At 38.2% G+C, this 16,570-nt stretch overlaps 1 protein-coding gene across 7 annotated transcripts in view; it reads left to right on the forward strand.

Annotated features, from left to right (window-relative positions):
* Nucleotides 1-16,570, forward strand: part of PTPN13 (protein tyrosine phosphatase non-receptor type 13) — a 120,692-nt gene that overhangs the window by 70,539 nt on the left and 33,583 nt on the right. For 6 of the 7 annotated variants that reach the window (XM_030492576.1, XM_030492578.1, XM_030492580.1 and 3 more), the window contains exons 9-18: nt 838-933; nt 2,620-2,719; nt 8,953-9,172; nt 10,410-10,484; nt 10,594-10,768; nt 11,378-11,531; nt 11,686-11,824; nt 12,249-12,401; nt 13,788-13,970; nt 15,139-15,301. In XM_030492576.1, coding sequence (XP_030348436.1) covers nt 838-933; nt 2,620-2,719; nt 8,953-9,172; nt 10,410-10,484; nt 10,594-10,768; nt 11,378-11,531; nt 11,686-11,824; nt 12,249-12,401; nt 13,788-13,970; nt 15,139-15,301 — 1,458 coding nt within the window. Of the gene's footprint in view, nt 1-837; nt 934-2,619; nt 2,720-6,278; nt 6,409-8,952; nt 9,173-10,409; nt 10,485-10,593; nt 10,769-11,377; nt 11,532-11,685; nt 11,825-12,248; nt 12,402-13,787; nt 13,971-15,138; nt 15,302-16,570 lie in introns of those variants that run through there. The other variant, XM_030492583.1, reaches the window with a different exon arrangement.

Below are 16,570 nucleotides of genomic sequence, written 5' to 3' on the forward strand. Positions count from 1 at the left end.
TTTTATCTATCTTGCTGAAGTGATTTACAGTTGTCTTCAGCAGTTACATGTGTTTTCTCTCTGTCATCATTTTTGTTTTCAAAAACATTAACTGTAGTTGGACCAGAGACAGCCTTCTCCTAATAAAGACACCTGAATTTTTCTCTCAGACAGTGAAGCATTGGTAATCCCAAAATGTGGAGGCTTTTTTGTTTTATTTTCTGCTTTTATGCACACTACTTGGTTGGTTGGTTGGCTTGTGCATAGGAAAGCTTTGGAAGATTGTTGCAAATGTCAAGTACGTACCCCTTCTGTGGAGCCCTTCGCTCCAGTATGTTATTTAAAGAATCCACTGAGGGTAGGAATTGACACTGCTGTATTGACTTCTCATCACATGCATTTAGCTGCTCTGGTTAATTAAATATCGTGAAGGGGCTTATTTAATTGATTGTTGATCATATTTTGTGCATGTTGCTTTCTACACGCAAGATGCGTGCACCAAGCGTTTTCATCAGTTTTGTTTGCAGGAGAGATTGGGTTTTGTCTTGGGTTTTGTTGCGGCTTTTTAAATGTTAGTTTTAACTTGGAAGTGATGATGAGAGTGAAGTTCAGAGGAGGTGGCTCTGTTAGGATTGCCAAGAGAGGCCAGGCAAACCGCGGAACCTCAGGCTATAGAGACAGAATGAAACTGCACAGCATCCACTGAGTGTTCTGCTTTCAGACTCCATAGCCACAGATGGTTTGCATTTAAAAATGTTTTGAAAAGCTTTCAAAAACTTCAAATGTTAATTTGTGTTTGATTTTTGCACTAGAACTGTTGCTCTCTTACTCTTCTGATACCCTGATTTAAACTTTCAGAGCCTTCGAGAAGGTACAAATCTTACCACAGCGATGTTTATAGCACTTCAAGTGAAAGTCCATCTGTTATTTCTTCAGAACCAGATTTCAGGCAAGGTAAGAACTTCGGTTAAAAAATAATAAATAAATAAAAACAAACACCAAAACAAACAACAAAAATCCTGAAGAAAAAAGTTCAAGATGAAAAATAGATGCCAAAAGTATGAAGTTAAATCTTTAGGAAGAGACTTCAAAATTACCACTTATACAAAGTTGTAAGATGATCTTGTGTAATTACAACATTGTGTACAGTTCAGCATAGTTGGTAGTCTGTTCAGAAATGAGTTTGATGTTTAGCATTCTGAAAGGGGACTTGGTAGGAAAAGCTGGAAATTGTTAACTTTTTATTGGAGCGTTTAAGTAACATGCTGTCTTCAGAGATGCAATAATGATCAAGTTGTTAATGTACAATAACAGTAAATTGCAAAAGCTTTATATGGGACATACATGGTTTAATTATTTTTGTATCGGTGGGTTTTACTGTGAGGGTTAAATGGTTGATAATTTACAGGCTCAGGATTTCAGTGTAATGTGAAAGTAATACGTAGTACAGGCTGTATGATAAATTTAAGTACTGTGAAATCAATGGCTCAGAAAAGCAGGAGATAGTGTGAAGGGTTGTTCGCTGATATATGGCAGGAAGGGTTTTCTTTACACAGTGGAAGCACAGCATGGAAGGAAATGCTTGGAGCATTTTTTGAAAGAAGTGCTAGAATGGTGAAAAGAAGTCAAGAGGAAAGCACAGTTGATGAAACAATCAGCTTCGCAGAATCATAAGTGATAGACACAAACCATGTGATGAAAGTAAGGAAAGAAATCAATATTTAGGAAGCTAGAGTATAGCTGCACCATATTCTGTAGCAGAGTTCCAACCCAGCCTCCCTGGGTTGCTCACTGCTCTCAACCTTCCTTGTCTTTGTACATCCTCCTACTTACTAAGCCAGAAGCCTAAGGAGCAGTAATGACTAGCAAGGCTCCTGTAAAGCAATTTCTTTCATTTTGATCCCATTTATAACAGACTGTTTGTGTGTTCTACTGCAAAGTCGACTTCTAAGTTTGTACAGGCAAGTAAGAGCTGCTTTCTGGTTACTAGTAATAGTATTGCTGGACTCACTGAAATGACTGTCAGAACTATTTCTGAATCTGTGGGGCTGTAATGTGTTCTGTAAGAGCTTTCCTGCTAGCTGTGTTAATTGAGGGCACAGTGCAAGATGGAAGTGAAGTAGTTAGCAATATCAGGCTCTTAAGCGTAGCATCTCAGGTGCTGCTACAGGAAGATATACCAGCAATGAAGGTAACTATTACAAAAAGAAGAACAGGGTAGTATATTTCCAGAAGAAGAAGAAGAAGAAGGAAAAAAAAAATAATTATATGTATCTATAATGAGGAGTCAGATTCCAGGAGAAACACGGGACCTCAGCAATATATATATACTGGTTTCTGAACTCCATTCTTGTGAACTGGGGGTTTTATTTTAATTGTGGTTTCTTTTAGGCCGTCCTTAGTATTCTTCAAAGGACTTGTGTAGTGCAGGTATCTTTGCTGAGTGTAAGGTCACTTTGTAGACTGAAATCAACTTTATAGTGCTAGTTTGTCTAATACTGTAATGCCGTTGTGAAGAACACATGACTCTGATTGCTTTTAAGTAATCTCATAGGACTGATAAGTCCATGATTTTTAGACAGGATTACCCTGTGTGTGTTGTGTTCCAGTCAGCTACTAATTTGTCTTTTGGTTTGCTAGTGAGAAGAAATGAAGGTTTCAAGAGGGATGATGCCAGTGGTGCTTTGCCAGGTGCTGATGATACCTCCACATCAAGTCAAGCTAATTCTCAGAGGGCAAGGTAAACCCTGTGGAAACAGCATGTCTTGGAGTGGTTTGTCTTTATCAAAGAAAGTATTCTAAATCCACAAGCAAATTCTTCACTCCCATCCCAGCTTCTGTTTAAGGTTAAAAAATGTCATGTTGTACTTGAAAGAAAATAGCATTTCATAAGTATATATTGCAGCTTGAAGTAAAAGTCTCATGATGCACTGTGCTATACAGGTAAGAATACAAGTTAGGAGCCCAAATTCAGTTCCCATATTTAATGCAGACTGGGCTGTACTGTCTCAAGTTGCTGTATCTGTCAGAAGGGGAGGGCTTATGTTCAGCTTGGAAATATTTAAATAATTTTCTAAAAGTTTTGGGAAGTATCAATATTAATACAGATTAATTTGCCATTTTTTTCATTTAATAAGGAAGTGGTAGCATGCTTATTTCTTTGAAATAAGCCAAAAGCCATACATTTGGTTGTTTATTCTGGCAAACTCTTAGTTTACGATGTTGTGTTTGGATTTTTTTTTTTTCTGTAATGGCTTAGCACTGTTTAGGTCAATTCAGTAACAATTCATGCTTTTTGATATTTATTTTTTTTTTAGTGCTATTTATTTGAATGTTACATCTCTTTCAGTTTTATTTTTTCAAGTGTTGTTCATCAATATTGCTTTAAGAAGTAGGTTCTGCTTTGTGCATAACCTTAATACAGCATCTTTGTACAGCAGAAGCGTATCTTGACGTATCTATTAGGTTTTGAGAGTGGTTCCATTCTAAAGAATTTGAGAATTTTTATTGATACTGACCTTTTGGATGGAAAATTTTCTTCTAGTCTCTGCTAGATGCTGAATCACCTTGTAATATTTTATCAAAATAATTGAAATTGTTTTTGTAATTAAGGGGAGGAAGAAACTCCAAACCCACACGTGTTTTCCTCCTCTCACCACATTACAACAACAGATCCTTCTCTCAGCAGCTTTTTGCTTTGCTTTGGGTAGACCAGAAGAAAGATTGCTGCTGTACTCAATATTTTAGGATATTTTTATGGTTTTGGCATAAGTTAAATGGGAATCCTGCTCTAGCCTATTAAAGAAGCTTAGAGGTGTCTGAAGACTGAAACTGTTCAGGTGATGTGGCAAGGCTGTCAAAAGTGTCCTCTGTGTTCATTTAATATATAGGGTTATGTGCAGTGAGTAGGGCTTAGAGCCATGCATTGAACATGGAGATAAAAATAAATTAACATCTGCTTCTTGCACTATATTGTGTGCCTTAAATGCATCTGGGTCTCAGGTGAGCTGTATCTGAGTGCAGATGAACAAGAAGAGAACAGTTACTTGGAAATCTTACAGCTTTTCGTGACCTGCTGAGCAGGAGCATTGGTTTTATTACTACTTGCACTTTGCCTGAAAAATGCAGTCCTCTAGAAATGCGTATATTGGTATTTCTTACAGGGGAGAGGTATTTAGGCATTACTTAGCTGGGTCAGCTGCTTTGTTGGCAGGAATATGGGATGTATTCACGTAACAGCGTATATGATGGACTGCAGTGTCCAAGCAGTGTTAGAAATCCAGCCTCTCTTGATGTAAGAGAATTTTGGCTAGTATCTGAGTTTTTAAGGTGAATTTTGAAGGACCTGGGTTTCAGGTTTATGTTCCATGCAACCCTGTTAGAGATGTAAATTTCAGCTTCCCATTTTATGCTGCCTTAGCACAGCACTAAAATGGCAAAGTAGGCTATTGCTACTGTGTGTACAGAATGAGCATACAGCTTTCTTAACTTATTTGCCTTTGTTTTATTTCTTTTGGTGAATACTGCTAAGTCAACCTTCATTCTTCATTGACTTAAACCCAGGAAAGTTGCCAATTCAACACTGTAGCTATGCTTCAAAATAAAACAGCAGTAATTTGCGGATGCTGATAGAGAACTTTTGTTCCTATTTGCAAAACATTTCAGAAACAGAAAGTAGTGTGTGGTATATAAATGAGTCACATTGTTTTAAGTTAATCGTTTATTATGCAGGTGAAAATGCCGTGGTAAAGCAGTACATACTTTCTCATGGTTCATTTTACATTACTTTATATTACTCCGTTGAGACTGGTACCTTTAATGGATGTAATCTGTATGTGTGTGAAATCTAGAAGGAAAATACTGGTTTGCAAGTGCAGCATAGACTCGCCTGTTGTGCTTAGCAATTAAATCAATTTTACATGTATGCAGCTATGCACTCTTACTTCAAGGCTTAGTACTTTACTGAATCTCCTGTTTCTGCTTGGCCTCCTCCCTGTGCCTTTGTGAAAAGGTACGACTTGGTACCTACACAAAAATGCCATGATAGGCTACCACAGGTAGTTCTTTACTGGCTTTCAGAGAATCATAGAATCAATTGTTCCCCCATTTTCATAAGGTGAAAAAGCTTTTATTTATTTTTTTCTTTGAACCGAAGAACCAGACTAGTAAGTATATCCAAGACAAAAAATGAAGCTGAACTCCTAAAAGCTAGTTTTACTAGCTTTTTTTTGTAGACCTATTGAGAAACAGGAAAGCAGCCATGAGCAGAATTTGGTCCTAAAATAATACTTACATAATGTCTGTTAATTATGTGAACTGAATAGAAAACCATGTGCTGTGTCTTTCTCTAACAGCTGTTAAAACTTCCCAGTGCTAACAAGTGTAAAAAGGAATACTGTCAAAGATGTTAGCTAGTTAAGCAGGGAGATTTCTAAGAAAGTAACAGGGGTTTGGAACTAGATGATCTTAAATTCCTTTCCAACCCTAACTATTCTATGATTCTATGGTTTTTATCCAGAACATTGAATGTTGCTGCTTTAAAATGTCTGGTGTTGCAGAAGACCATGGCTTTTATAAGTTTAGAAATATAAGCTCTCAAAGTAAAACTTTTGATAGCAGTTCCAAGGAGCATATTCTCAGTTTACATTTTTTGGCTGGTGGTTTGATTTCAGGGTTTGGGGAAGTTTATGCAACTTGATCCATTACTTGAATTCCATCGGCACTTGGGAGCATGTTTCAGTGTTTTTCTCTATGTTCAGAGATACCATCTGTACTTCAATACATATTAAATTTACTGCTCCTGTGGCATGTCCTTAGAGGCAGTCTGCTTAATTATCCACAGCATTATCCTTGTAAAACTGAGTTGTAAATCAAATAGGGGGATTTGGATTTGACAGAGTCTGCCACCAATGTTAAAAAAAAACAACCCAAAACCAAACGAAAACCAGACAGTGAAGCTGTTCAGAGTTATCAACGAGCATGATTTGTGCTGTTTCGGTGGGCTGGGCTGCTCCTAAACTAGCAGAAGCAATGGGCTTTTCAGTAAAACACTCAGAGTATACTCAAACCCTTCTCATGGTCTGTGACTGTTATCCTTTAAACTTCTCGGAATGCTTTCCTCATGGCAATGGATACTTGTGTCTGTGTTTCCTCTTTGCTTCTTGTATTCCTTATTTCCCCTTCCTCCCCACCCCCTTTTTTTTTCTTCCTTTACTATTTCTTCCTTTTTCTCTCTAGGAGCAGCAGCCGACATGGATCTCTTCCTTCTGTTGCCTTTTCCTTCCACTAGATTTCATTTCCATATTGTTCCTACCTAACCAAAAGGCACCCGTCTTTCTCAATCTATTCCCGATCTTTCCACTGCACTTATCATTAGAGAATGCCTACCTGCTTCCCTTCTTCCAACTTCCTTCTCTGATCCAATACTTGGTAAGTACACTAGGTGAGGAGTTAATTCACTTCCCTCTTTTATAGGAGTCAGCCTTCCAGGTGACTGCTCAGGATAATAACTAATCCTGAGATTCTGGTTTGCAGTCAGACATTGATGAAAATACAGAGTAGCAGCCAAGTACTTGTCTGATGAAGTACCATAGGAAGCACACTTTTATGATCTTGACTGTTAGGAATGTAATTTGGATTTTTGTTTTTGTTGGAGTAATAATACTTGCATATTCTGAGCTTCACAGAAGAGCCCTACGTGTATCTGTCAACGGTATCTCCTGTAGAATGAGAGATGCGTTCCTTGTCTTGGGATCTGAGGAGTGAATCATGCTGATACCTTGCCTAGAAAATTGACAATCTGGCCCAGCCATAGTTAGTTTTACTTACCCAGGATGCTGAAGTGTACTGATTTCTGGTTGGTGACATTGACTATGTACTAGGTTAGGAAAATTTTTAAATCATTTGGGTTTTGAGCTTCCTCCCTGGAAACGCCATAGCCACCCCAATTTGCAGAGAAACTAATAAATGTCAACAAAGATGATAAACCAACGTAGTGATATTACTTTGCACAGTAACTTTTGATTGCTTCCATTGCACTGAGCTGTATGTTGTTAAAAAGGCAAGGGTTTTTTTTCTGCAGTAGGAGTTTTCACATTAGCAAGTGTTTTCAGATACAGCCAGTTGCAACATGTCTATCTTTTTCATATCATCTTTGGTAGTTCATAGATATTTATGTTCAGAAAGTGTTTGTTTTTGTTTTATTTCAGAGCCTGTCCTTAGACCTTGATCTGAAACGTGCTCGTGGGTGTATTTAACTTAGTTCATTGTGACTATTCCCACATATGTCGATTTTAATAAGCTTCCTCTTGGTGAAAAGCTAAGCATGTGCACAAGTCTTTGCAGGTCTGAGGCCTTTTCTCATTACTTTGCCCTTTTAGGTGCACATTATTAAGTCTGCTGCAGAAAGGAACAGAGAAGGGAGAAGGGAAGCCATGCAATGAAAGCCCTGCACAATGGAAAGGATAATGGGCTTACATTAATACATTTTTCTGTAGCTACTCTGAACTTCCCTGAAATTCCATTTAAAGAACTTCAACATTGTTTTGCTCAGTTTGTGGCACATTAGTGGTGTTTTATTGTTTGGACTCCCATGATAACATAACTCATTTTAATGCTGGGTTTCAATGCTAATCAGTGAAACTTTAGCATTAAAAAAAAAAAAAGCATATAAGAGAATGCAGTGCACTGTTCACACTGCTGGCATTCATTAGAAACTTTGCTGTAAAAAGATGAAAAAAATAAATGATGTCTACCATTTAGCATAGACAACTGCAATGTCTAGACAGGTGCGTTTTCTTTTAGATTATTAACTGAGTTGTCATTCACCAAACATATAACATATCTTTAGGTCTTTTAAAAGGTAGTTATATAAATTTAATGTCTTTAAAAGTCTGTAGATTCTTTTACTACAAAGGACTGTATGTCAATGTCAGTGAAGGACTTACTCTACATTTATCTGTATTCCTAAACTTCAGTGCAGGCTTCAAAAAACCTTCTTTACTCTTTCATGTTTTTCATTACTCCAGTGTACCATCTAAGCTAACACTTAGCTTAAAATTGCTAGAAGTGTTTTTTGGTGGATGAAAGTCTTGTTAGTTTCCCCTGTCCATTTATGTTTAAAAATTGCCTATGTATAGGTATGTTAACAGAAGGAGAACATTGTTTTGACTTGTTTTAGGATTTCTAAAACAAGTTGGTTGGTTTATATTTAGTTTGGGGTTTAAAGGTGTTTTTCTGTAAGCATGGAACAGGGGGAGGGAGGGGAAGTCGGTTTTATTTTTCTTAGATTTCTTCACATTTCCTAACCTCCTGATTTTCAAATAAAAAATGGCTTTTGTTCATCCAAAATGGGACATGGATTTCTTTCCTTCCACAGAGAATAAAATTGACAGGACATTTGGGGTACATACCTGCTCAGCAAAGAACTGGAGAATAGGTCACTGTGGTTTTCAGACATAGTGAAAATCAGAGAATAAATAACAGTGCTGTGCAAAGAGTTAGTAAAGAATTGCTACAGAGAAAGCAATTAGAGAAATATTTACTTATATAAAGTACACTTTTTTTTTCTTTATCAGCATGGTTTTTGAGCATGCCTTTTTCACAGTCCCTGCTTGAACCGAGGAATTAAGATATTTTCAAAGCATTAATAAGTTTTCTTCCTCCTGCATGTTCGCTGGCTTTGTACTGATTCACTGGATTTGTAATGTCAAGTATTTTTTACACTGCAGCTGAGCCTTTACTTTCATATGAATAAATGACAGGCAGCTGTAGAAACTTGGCATGTTTGCTCATTCTCTGTATTTGGTGGATTACTGTAGAGTGCTAACCTCCTGGCTGCTGAATAAATGTTCTGTTTAATGTAGTATTTGATAGCTAGTTTTTGTGTTCTGGGTTTCCACTTAAGTGCTTAAAGCAACAGAATATTTTAGGCGTACCTACTAATGTCTTTCATCCCCTCTGACTATACCATAGGCAACATGAAGCACCATTTGAAGGCAATCTAGTAAGTCAAGAAGTGATGCTTAAGCGTCAGGAAGAAGAAATGATGCAACTGCAAGCTAGAATGGCTCTCAGGCAGTCCCGACCTAACCTCTACTCAGGAGATGCAATTAGGTCCTCCATGCTTGACATCACCAGAGATCCACTGAGAGAAATAGCCCTGGAAACAGCCATGACACAAAGAAAACTGAGGGTAATGCCCTGATCTCAGATGAACTCTTATTTGCATTGAAATAGAGCAGTGTCTTGAAAACTTAATATGTGGGGTTCGTAGACTAGGTCCTGTAACAAACAGTCATCAGCAGATTGACTACTAGGTGTTTGGTGTTGGTCTGATAGGAAAGATCTACTGTCACAGGGTAAAATTCTGAGGCTTTGTGGCATTAGTGGCTACGTAGCCTAAAGCAGTATCTAGAGATGCTAAACCAGATAGCAAGCCTTGACTAAAGATTGCATTGATTAAACTATGTGGCATCCTAACAAAGGTAAGGTGTAGTTTTCTCTTGTATTCTGTGGTGTTTTCAACCACTTGAGTTTGTATTTATTTTTTTTTGTGGAATGTGGATGTGTCCCACCAGCATCAAAAGTTATTAAATGAACAAGTTGGAAAGGTAAGGAAAGGCAGAAAGGATTCATTTGGCCTTTGGGTTTACCCTGAATCACCATGCAAACTCCCCTTTCCTTTCAAAGCTGTTTTGGTATGTGGATGAAATACAAGGTTACAGAGAAAGAAGGAGACAGAGGTACCAGTAAGTATAGTGGTTGGTGTTTAGACAAGATGATGGATGATGCCCTCTGCTGCTGCTTTTAGTGAATTGGATTTATTTATTATTATTTTTTTAAGGATGGGAAAACTCAAAACAAGACTCAGGTCTTGTTCCTTTAACAGTTTGGACAGGTAACCTCCTATAATTTACAGGGTGAATTAGTAGGACATTTATTTGTCTACAAGCAGACAGAAATTTCACAGGATCTCTACTTGAACCCAGCAGATAGAATTAGGCTGAAACATTTCAGCTTTCGGGAGATGAGACTTGTGTGTCACAGAGATTTGTCAAGGCTGCCCAATGCAGAAAACCTTAGCAATGTCAGGCAGTTGCTTACTGAGATAAGCCCAGATGGTCACAATATGCAACCCACACCCTGTGTTTTAAAGGAGGACAAATAATATTACAGTGTTGGCTTTTGCCTAGCAAAGGGAAGAGCATATGCAGAGTAATAATGACACTGACACTGTAGCTTGCCAGTGGTATCTGGCAAACACGCTGGCAAGATGAGGTTTGTTCCTTACCAGCTCATGGGAGGAATTCAGTACAATTTCTTAGTTTCAGTCTTTGGTTCCTCTTTGGCATTTGCAGGGCAGGAGTTAACTGTGCCTCAGTCTGTTGTTCCAGCCACACGGTGTTCACTCATACTCTTGTGATTTGCAGAATTTCTTTGGCCCTGAGTTTGTGAAAATGACGATTGAGCCATTCATCTCCTTGGATCTACCAAAGTCTATCTTGGTAAGGAAGGGGCTATTCAGCAATCAGTGGCAGGGGAAGTATGTTAAACCAGCAGATGTGCTTTTATCACAATTGTGAATGTTGGGGTATTTTATTTCACAAAATGCAGACTAAGAAGGGGAAGACTGATGACAGTAGGCGAAAAGTAAATGTGATGCTTCTAAGTGGGCAGAAGCTGGAGCTGACCTGTGATACCAAAACAATATGTAAAGACGTCTTTGATATGGTGGTTGCCCATATTGGCTTGGTGGAGCATCACTTTTTTGGATTGGCTACTTTAAGAGGTAAGAATAATGATTTCACACAATTGACAGGTACAAACTAGGAATTGGCTACTTGATGTTGAGAAGATAAGCAGAGACTGGCATCTACAAGGTGTTTACTTTGAGTTATGTTCTATTGCATTGGGGCAAAATATATTCCTCAAAGAACAGCCTTGCACAATAAAATTCTATGTTTGTCAGCCTTATGGCACCTCATCTTGAGCAGCCTTTTCCCTGTGGTTACTGAGTTTTCTTCCCTACTGTTTATTGCCCTCACTCTGACTAGTATCCCTCAGAGGACATGAGTGGGTTTTGGGTTCTGTTAATATGCCATAGGCATTGTTGAAGCCTCTCATGGAGGCAGACCCATTGAGACGCATAGGAGGGCCCTAGTATAGATGGAGTTGCCTTAAGAAAGAAGAACTTGCTCTTGAGCAATTAATTTTTTTCCTATTGGAAGAGCCCAGAATTTTGGATTTCCTATGGGATAAGAAATGTTGGAATTTTAAAGAACCCCTAGCTCCTATTTTGTAGCTATCATGGAAGATAATTTTCATATATATGATAATGTATTATCATATTATTTATATGGTTTTATATCCATATGCTTCCCTTTAACATTCATGGCAGACAATGAATTTTTCTTCGTTGATCCTGACATAAAACTAAGTAAAGTAGCTCCTGAAGGATGGAAAGAAGAACCAAAGAAAAAGAACAAGCCCCCTGTCAACTTCACTCTGTTTTTTCGCATAAAGTTTTTTGTGGATGATGTCAGTCTTATACAGTGAGTATATGAATATATTTTTTTAACCCTTTAAGCCCTGAATTTATGGCTAGAAATTGGATAGTAATCAAATACTGGAAATCTGCTGTAACAGGAAAAGTACCAAAGGCGATACGGGTTTTTTAGTGGGTTTTGTTTTATTTTCCTATTCCAGGCATACACTGACCTGTCACCAGTATTATCTACAGTTGCGGAAGGACATTCTGGAGGACAGGATGCACTGTGATGATGAGACAGCCTTATTATTAGCATCCCTAGCTCTCCAAGCTGAGTATGGAGATTACCAGGCTGAGGTACACCATCAATTTCACCTTTGAGAAATTGTGTTCTTGCTGCTTAATTAAAGAATAGCCTGTGAGCTGCCACACATGCTTCACAGCTTGGGCCTGGACTAGAAGCTCAGCTGATACGCTGTTGGCAATTTTTGCTGTGGGCAAGGTTTTTTTTTCTTAGTCTAACACAGGGCTGTTGCAGAATCTGTTTCAAGATCTGGGTGTTAAATCCTTTCTTTTCAGTGGAAGTAGAGAAGGGCTTGAATAGGAAGAAACCATATGTGAATTAAAGCTCTGGGTCAGGGTTGAGATTCTTACTCAGAAGCATATGATACACTGCATTGATTTGCAGTGTATGATTCTCTGTAAAATGAGTGTTTATGCTTCATTTGTGCTCATAGAGCAGTGTATGGAGTTGCCACCACATAAATGTTTTGTGTTGTAGGTGCATGGCATGTCCTATTTCAGACTAGAACACTATGTCCCGGCTAGAGTGATGGAGAAACTAGATCTGTCCTACATCAAGGAAGAGCTGCCAAAATTGCATAGCACTTACGTGGGTGCATCTGAAAAAGAGACAGAGTTAGAATTTTTGAAGGTAAGTGGCCAGCAGTTTGCTTCCTTAATGTGTTATGTAAGAAATTCATTGTGGGAATATGGGCGAGTGGACTTCAACCAAAAGCGCAAGAAAACAGCTCAGGTTCTGATTAACACTGAAAGGAAGAAAACTGAAAAGATATTCTCAAATGACACATCATTACAAGGGAGAAGAAATTGTAAGAGGTGGGAAGGAAGTCCTTTCACTTTTTTTTCTGATCAGTAGTCTTCTTGCTTTAGCTCAAACTGGATAAAAGCAACTATTGATCCTTGTGTTTACCCTGAAGGAAGCTATGATTATGAGGCAGCACACCCTGCTTTTCCTATGCCCTTTGTTCTTTCTGTTGAGAAAAAAAATATTTAAATTATGGAAAGTTTTGTTACAGCTAATACTGTTTATGGTGCTTGGTATGAAGCAAGCCAGAAGCATTACCAAGTAGACTTCCTTGTGCAGGTACTAGGTAAGATGATAAGAAAGCTGTAATCACAGATATATTTGATTTATTCTAAAAGGACCCATCAAGAAATGTAATTATGGGTTTTGCTGCTGTTGCTCTGAGATAATGATCAGGTCCTGCCTTGATACAATGGCTGAAAATGACTTCAGGGGGTGGTGTCTTGCTGCTGAGACACTGGATAACCATTACGCTATAATTCCACAGTCACACTGTAGTTCCACAGTCTCTTGAGAAGGTGATGGTAGAGGCACTGAGCTGACTTTGCCCCTTCTAAAGCTTTGGCAGAAGTGTTCTTGTAATTTAAGAACAGAGAACAGGAGCAGGGGCCTTGATCCTAGCTAAACCTAGTCTGACTTGGGGTGGGCAGAGCACTTAGATTCTTTCATTTGATTCATTACATCAGTCCTATATGCCAGTACTGAAAGGACAGCAGGAATTAATGACTAGGAGTGCAAAGTGAGTGAAACTGCATCTTTTGGCAGTTACGATGCTTTAATATGATCACAGAATTGCAGTATTAATCTAATTCTGTGTTTAAGAAATGTGTAGATAAGAAGGGCATCTGGCTGGTTACAGTTTGTTGCCAACAACTGGTTTGTGCAAGTTTGGTTTACTCACAGGCATTCTTGGTTCATGCTTTCATTGTTTGATTTTAATAAATGCTATTTTCATTTGCTGTAGTGTTTGGCAGGTCAAGAGATACTACCAAGACTTATAACCCTATAAAGCAGCTTATGTGTCTTTGTTGTAACATCTGTAAACTGTATAAGGAATCACCAGGCAAAGAAAAATCTTTTCTAAAATCCATATATATGTATATGCATATATTAAAATATTATGTAGAAGTATTATATTTATATAGAGATATAAAAACTTGTTATAGCTTTAACCTCATATTCTTAGAAGTTTCATTGTATTGATCTGTATAGTTGTGTCAGAGGCTCACAGAATATGGGGTTCATCTTCATCATGTGTTGCCTGAGAAGAGATCCCAAACAGGTATCCTTCTGGGAGTGTGCTGCAAAGGAGTTGTGATTTTTGAAGTTCACAATGGTGCCCGCACGCCTGTACTACGCTTCCCATGGAGAGAGACAAAGAAAATATCCTTTAGTGTAAGTCAGTCTCTTTTCCTCTCTCTGAGTGTACATATCTATATTTGTATGTCCAGATACTGTGTGTTATTCCTGCAAATTAAACTGCTGTTCTCAGTGTAATCTGACTACATCTGTGTGGCTGAGCCGTGTTGTATTATGGGATTGAAAGAGGAGTTTTGAAATTTCCAAGATTTTTTTTTTTTCTAATTAGCCTGCCTTCTGTGCTGCTGAGGTTCCAGCCTCAGAAGAGAGTTTAGCACCTGTGTTTTGGTTTGGCAGATCTGTAGTGATGCAGAACGTGGCTTCCCTGCCTTGTCAGGAACGAGCTATTATGAAAATAGATCAAGGGCTACTCTTACGGGGAGAAGCTTTACCCATTTCTGGGCGTCCGCCCATGCTCCTGTATGGGAGCATGGGAGTGAGAATCCTGCATTAGAGGACTGGGTATTGGCAAATGCCAGTACTCAGTGTAAGTAGGACATGCATCTATTTTGCTTTTAAACTACTGTATTTCCAAGAGTAGTTAACTTAAACGATAATGGTTGGCAGTGGCTGACACTTGATCTGGACAATACCAGCCAACATTAGTGGGCACAGCATAATGTGGTGGTCATGTGTCAGTTTTTAATGAGGTGTTGAGCTTCAAGTATTTACCTTGGTACAGATATTGAAAACAGGACTTCTAACTGTCTGATAACTTACTTAAAAGGTATAGTCTGTTTCATCTGTGATATGATTTTTAACTAGAATTGGTAAATTGAAGTTTTAAATTTATCTCTTCAGTGATTTTTAGACCTGGAATATTAACTGATAAGATTTCATAACTGGATGGGTATCTAGTTATTTTTCTTATGAGTGGCAACACCCCTTGTGATTTTATTGGAGGCTTTTGAAAACTCTGTCCTGCAAAACGTAATAGTGCCGGTTGTCATTAGTCAGCACTAACAGTAACAGAGAAGGATTAAATAATAATAAAGTACCATCTCAGCTAGCCCAGAAGTAGCTTTAAAGTGCTACTTTGTAAATCTCAAATGACTTTCAACCCCAATTTTATTAGAAATCTCTCCCATTGGTACATTTTTGCTTCAGGAAGGTTTGAATGCTTCAACTGCACAAGCAAATACAAAATTCTTTGTAAGCTAAAAGAAATCATTGTCTTTAACTTTTTTATTTCTCCGTTGTGTAGAAGAAGAAAATAACTTTGCAAAACACATCAGATGGTATCAAGCATGCATTTCAGACTGACAATAGTAAGACTTGCCAGTACCTTTTGCATCTCTGCTCTTCCCAGCATAAGTTCCAACTACAGATGAGAACCAGGCAGAGCAACCAAGACACTCAGGACATTGGTAAGGACTGTGATGTTGTATTAGTTTTTAATAGCAATCTATTTTTGTAAGGAGAAAACTGAACTTGAGCTTCAGTAATTCCACTGAGTGCTATGTATGTGTAGCTCTATGTTTGGAGGGTTTGTACTATAAAGAGAATCTACTAAGTAAGTTTGTTTATTATTTGTTTGGGGAGGGGGAGGGAAGAGTTGGCAGATCACGCAAGAGCCAACACACACAAGAGCCTGGCGCACAGCAGCTCCTCTAAAATAAAAGGAGACTAAAAATAGGTCACTAATAGTACTTTCCAATTTAATTAATGGCTTTTGGCTTTTTTCAGAAAGAACTTAAAAGATATTTAAGTGACAGGATTTTTACATTTTGCTTAATGTGAAATGAATTGTTTTGATAATGTGGAATTACAGATAAAATGGTGTGATCATGAGAGGGCAAATACAATAGAGAGCATTTCATGATGCTGCATCTGTAAGCTGTGGATGTAGCTGTCTTTATTCCACTTAATGTTTGGTGGACCCAGTAAGTTACAATACTGATGCTAGTCAATTTTCTTCAGAATTGCCATCTATTTTGTGTGTATAATATAAAATCTAAAGGTGTTCTTTTAGATAGAAGATATTATTTGGAGAATGCAATCCCTTTAAACACGCTCTGTACTAATTTCTTTACAATTTGGAGCAGAGCCCACTTCGCTGGCTGGCTAGAAGTGCTATTTTGGTCAGTCTGCCTGCTCATTCTTTCTTTGTTCCCTGTTTTTATCTGTCTACATTCCAGTTGCTGTTAATCCAGACTTCCACCAGCATAGCTGGGATAGAGTTTGACCTCATGGCTGCGGAGGTTGTGATCTCTAATTTAAAAAAGAGGGGAGGGGAGGAGAGGAGAGGCAATGTGGCAACTCTGCAGCCTTTTTTCTATTCTGTTGGGCTCAACCAACTCAGTGAAAGGAACAGGACCAAGCCTTTGTACCATTCTCTAGCTTAGTGCTTGCTTATCCTGAATGGCAAAGAAAAGCAGCACATGAAGGGCTTTCTTGGCTAGGCAAACTTGGTTGCTTTCACAGATGCAGTACGTGTTGTGCTTTGGGAGTCTGGAAAATAATAGTTTGTTTCTCTGCAGTGCAGATCACTTGCAATTCAGAAGTCCCAAATTTCATCAATCATTTGTAAGCAGAAGGAAATAAATCAGTGTTATGGTTAATTCCATTACGCTGGTTATTAAAAGTAAAAACACTTCAAACGAAAACTTTGCTTTTGTCATATCTTTACTGATCTA

The sequence above is a fragment of the Strigops habroptila genome, chromosome 7 (genome assembly GCF_004027225.2).
Source record: "Strigops habroptila isolate Jane chromosome 7, bStrHab1.2.pri, whole genome shotgun sequence".
Taxonomy (NCBI): Eukaryota; Metazoa; Chordata; class Aves; order Psittaciformes; family Psittacidae; genus Strigops; species Strigops habroptila.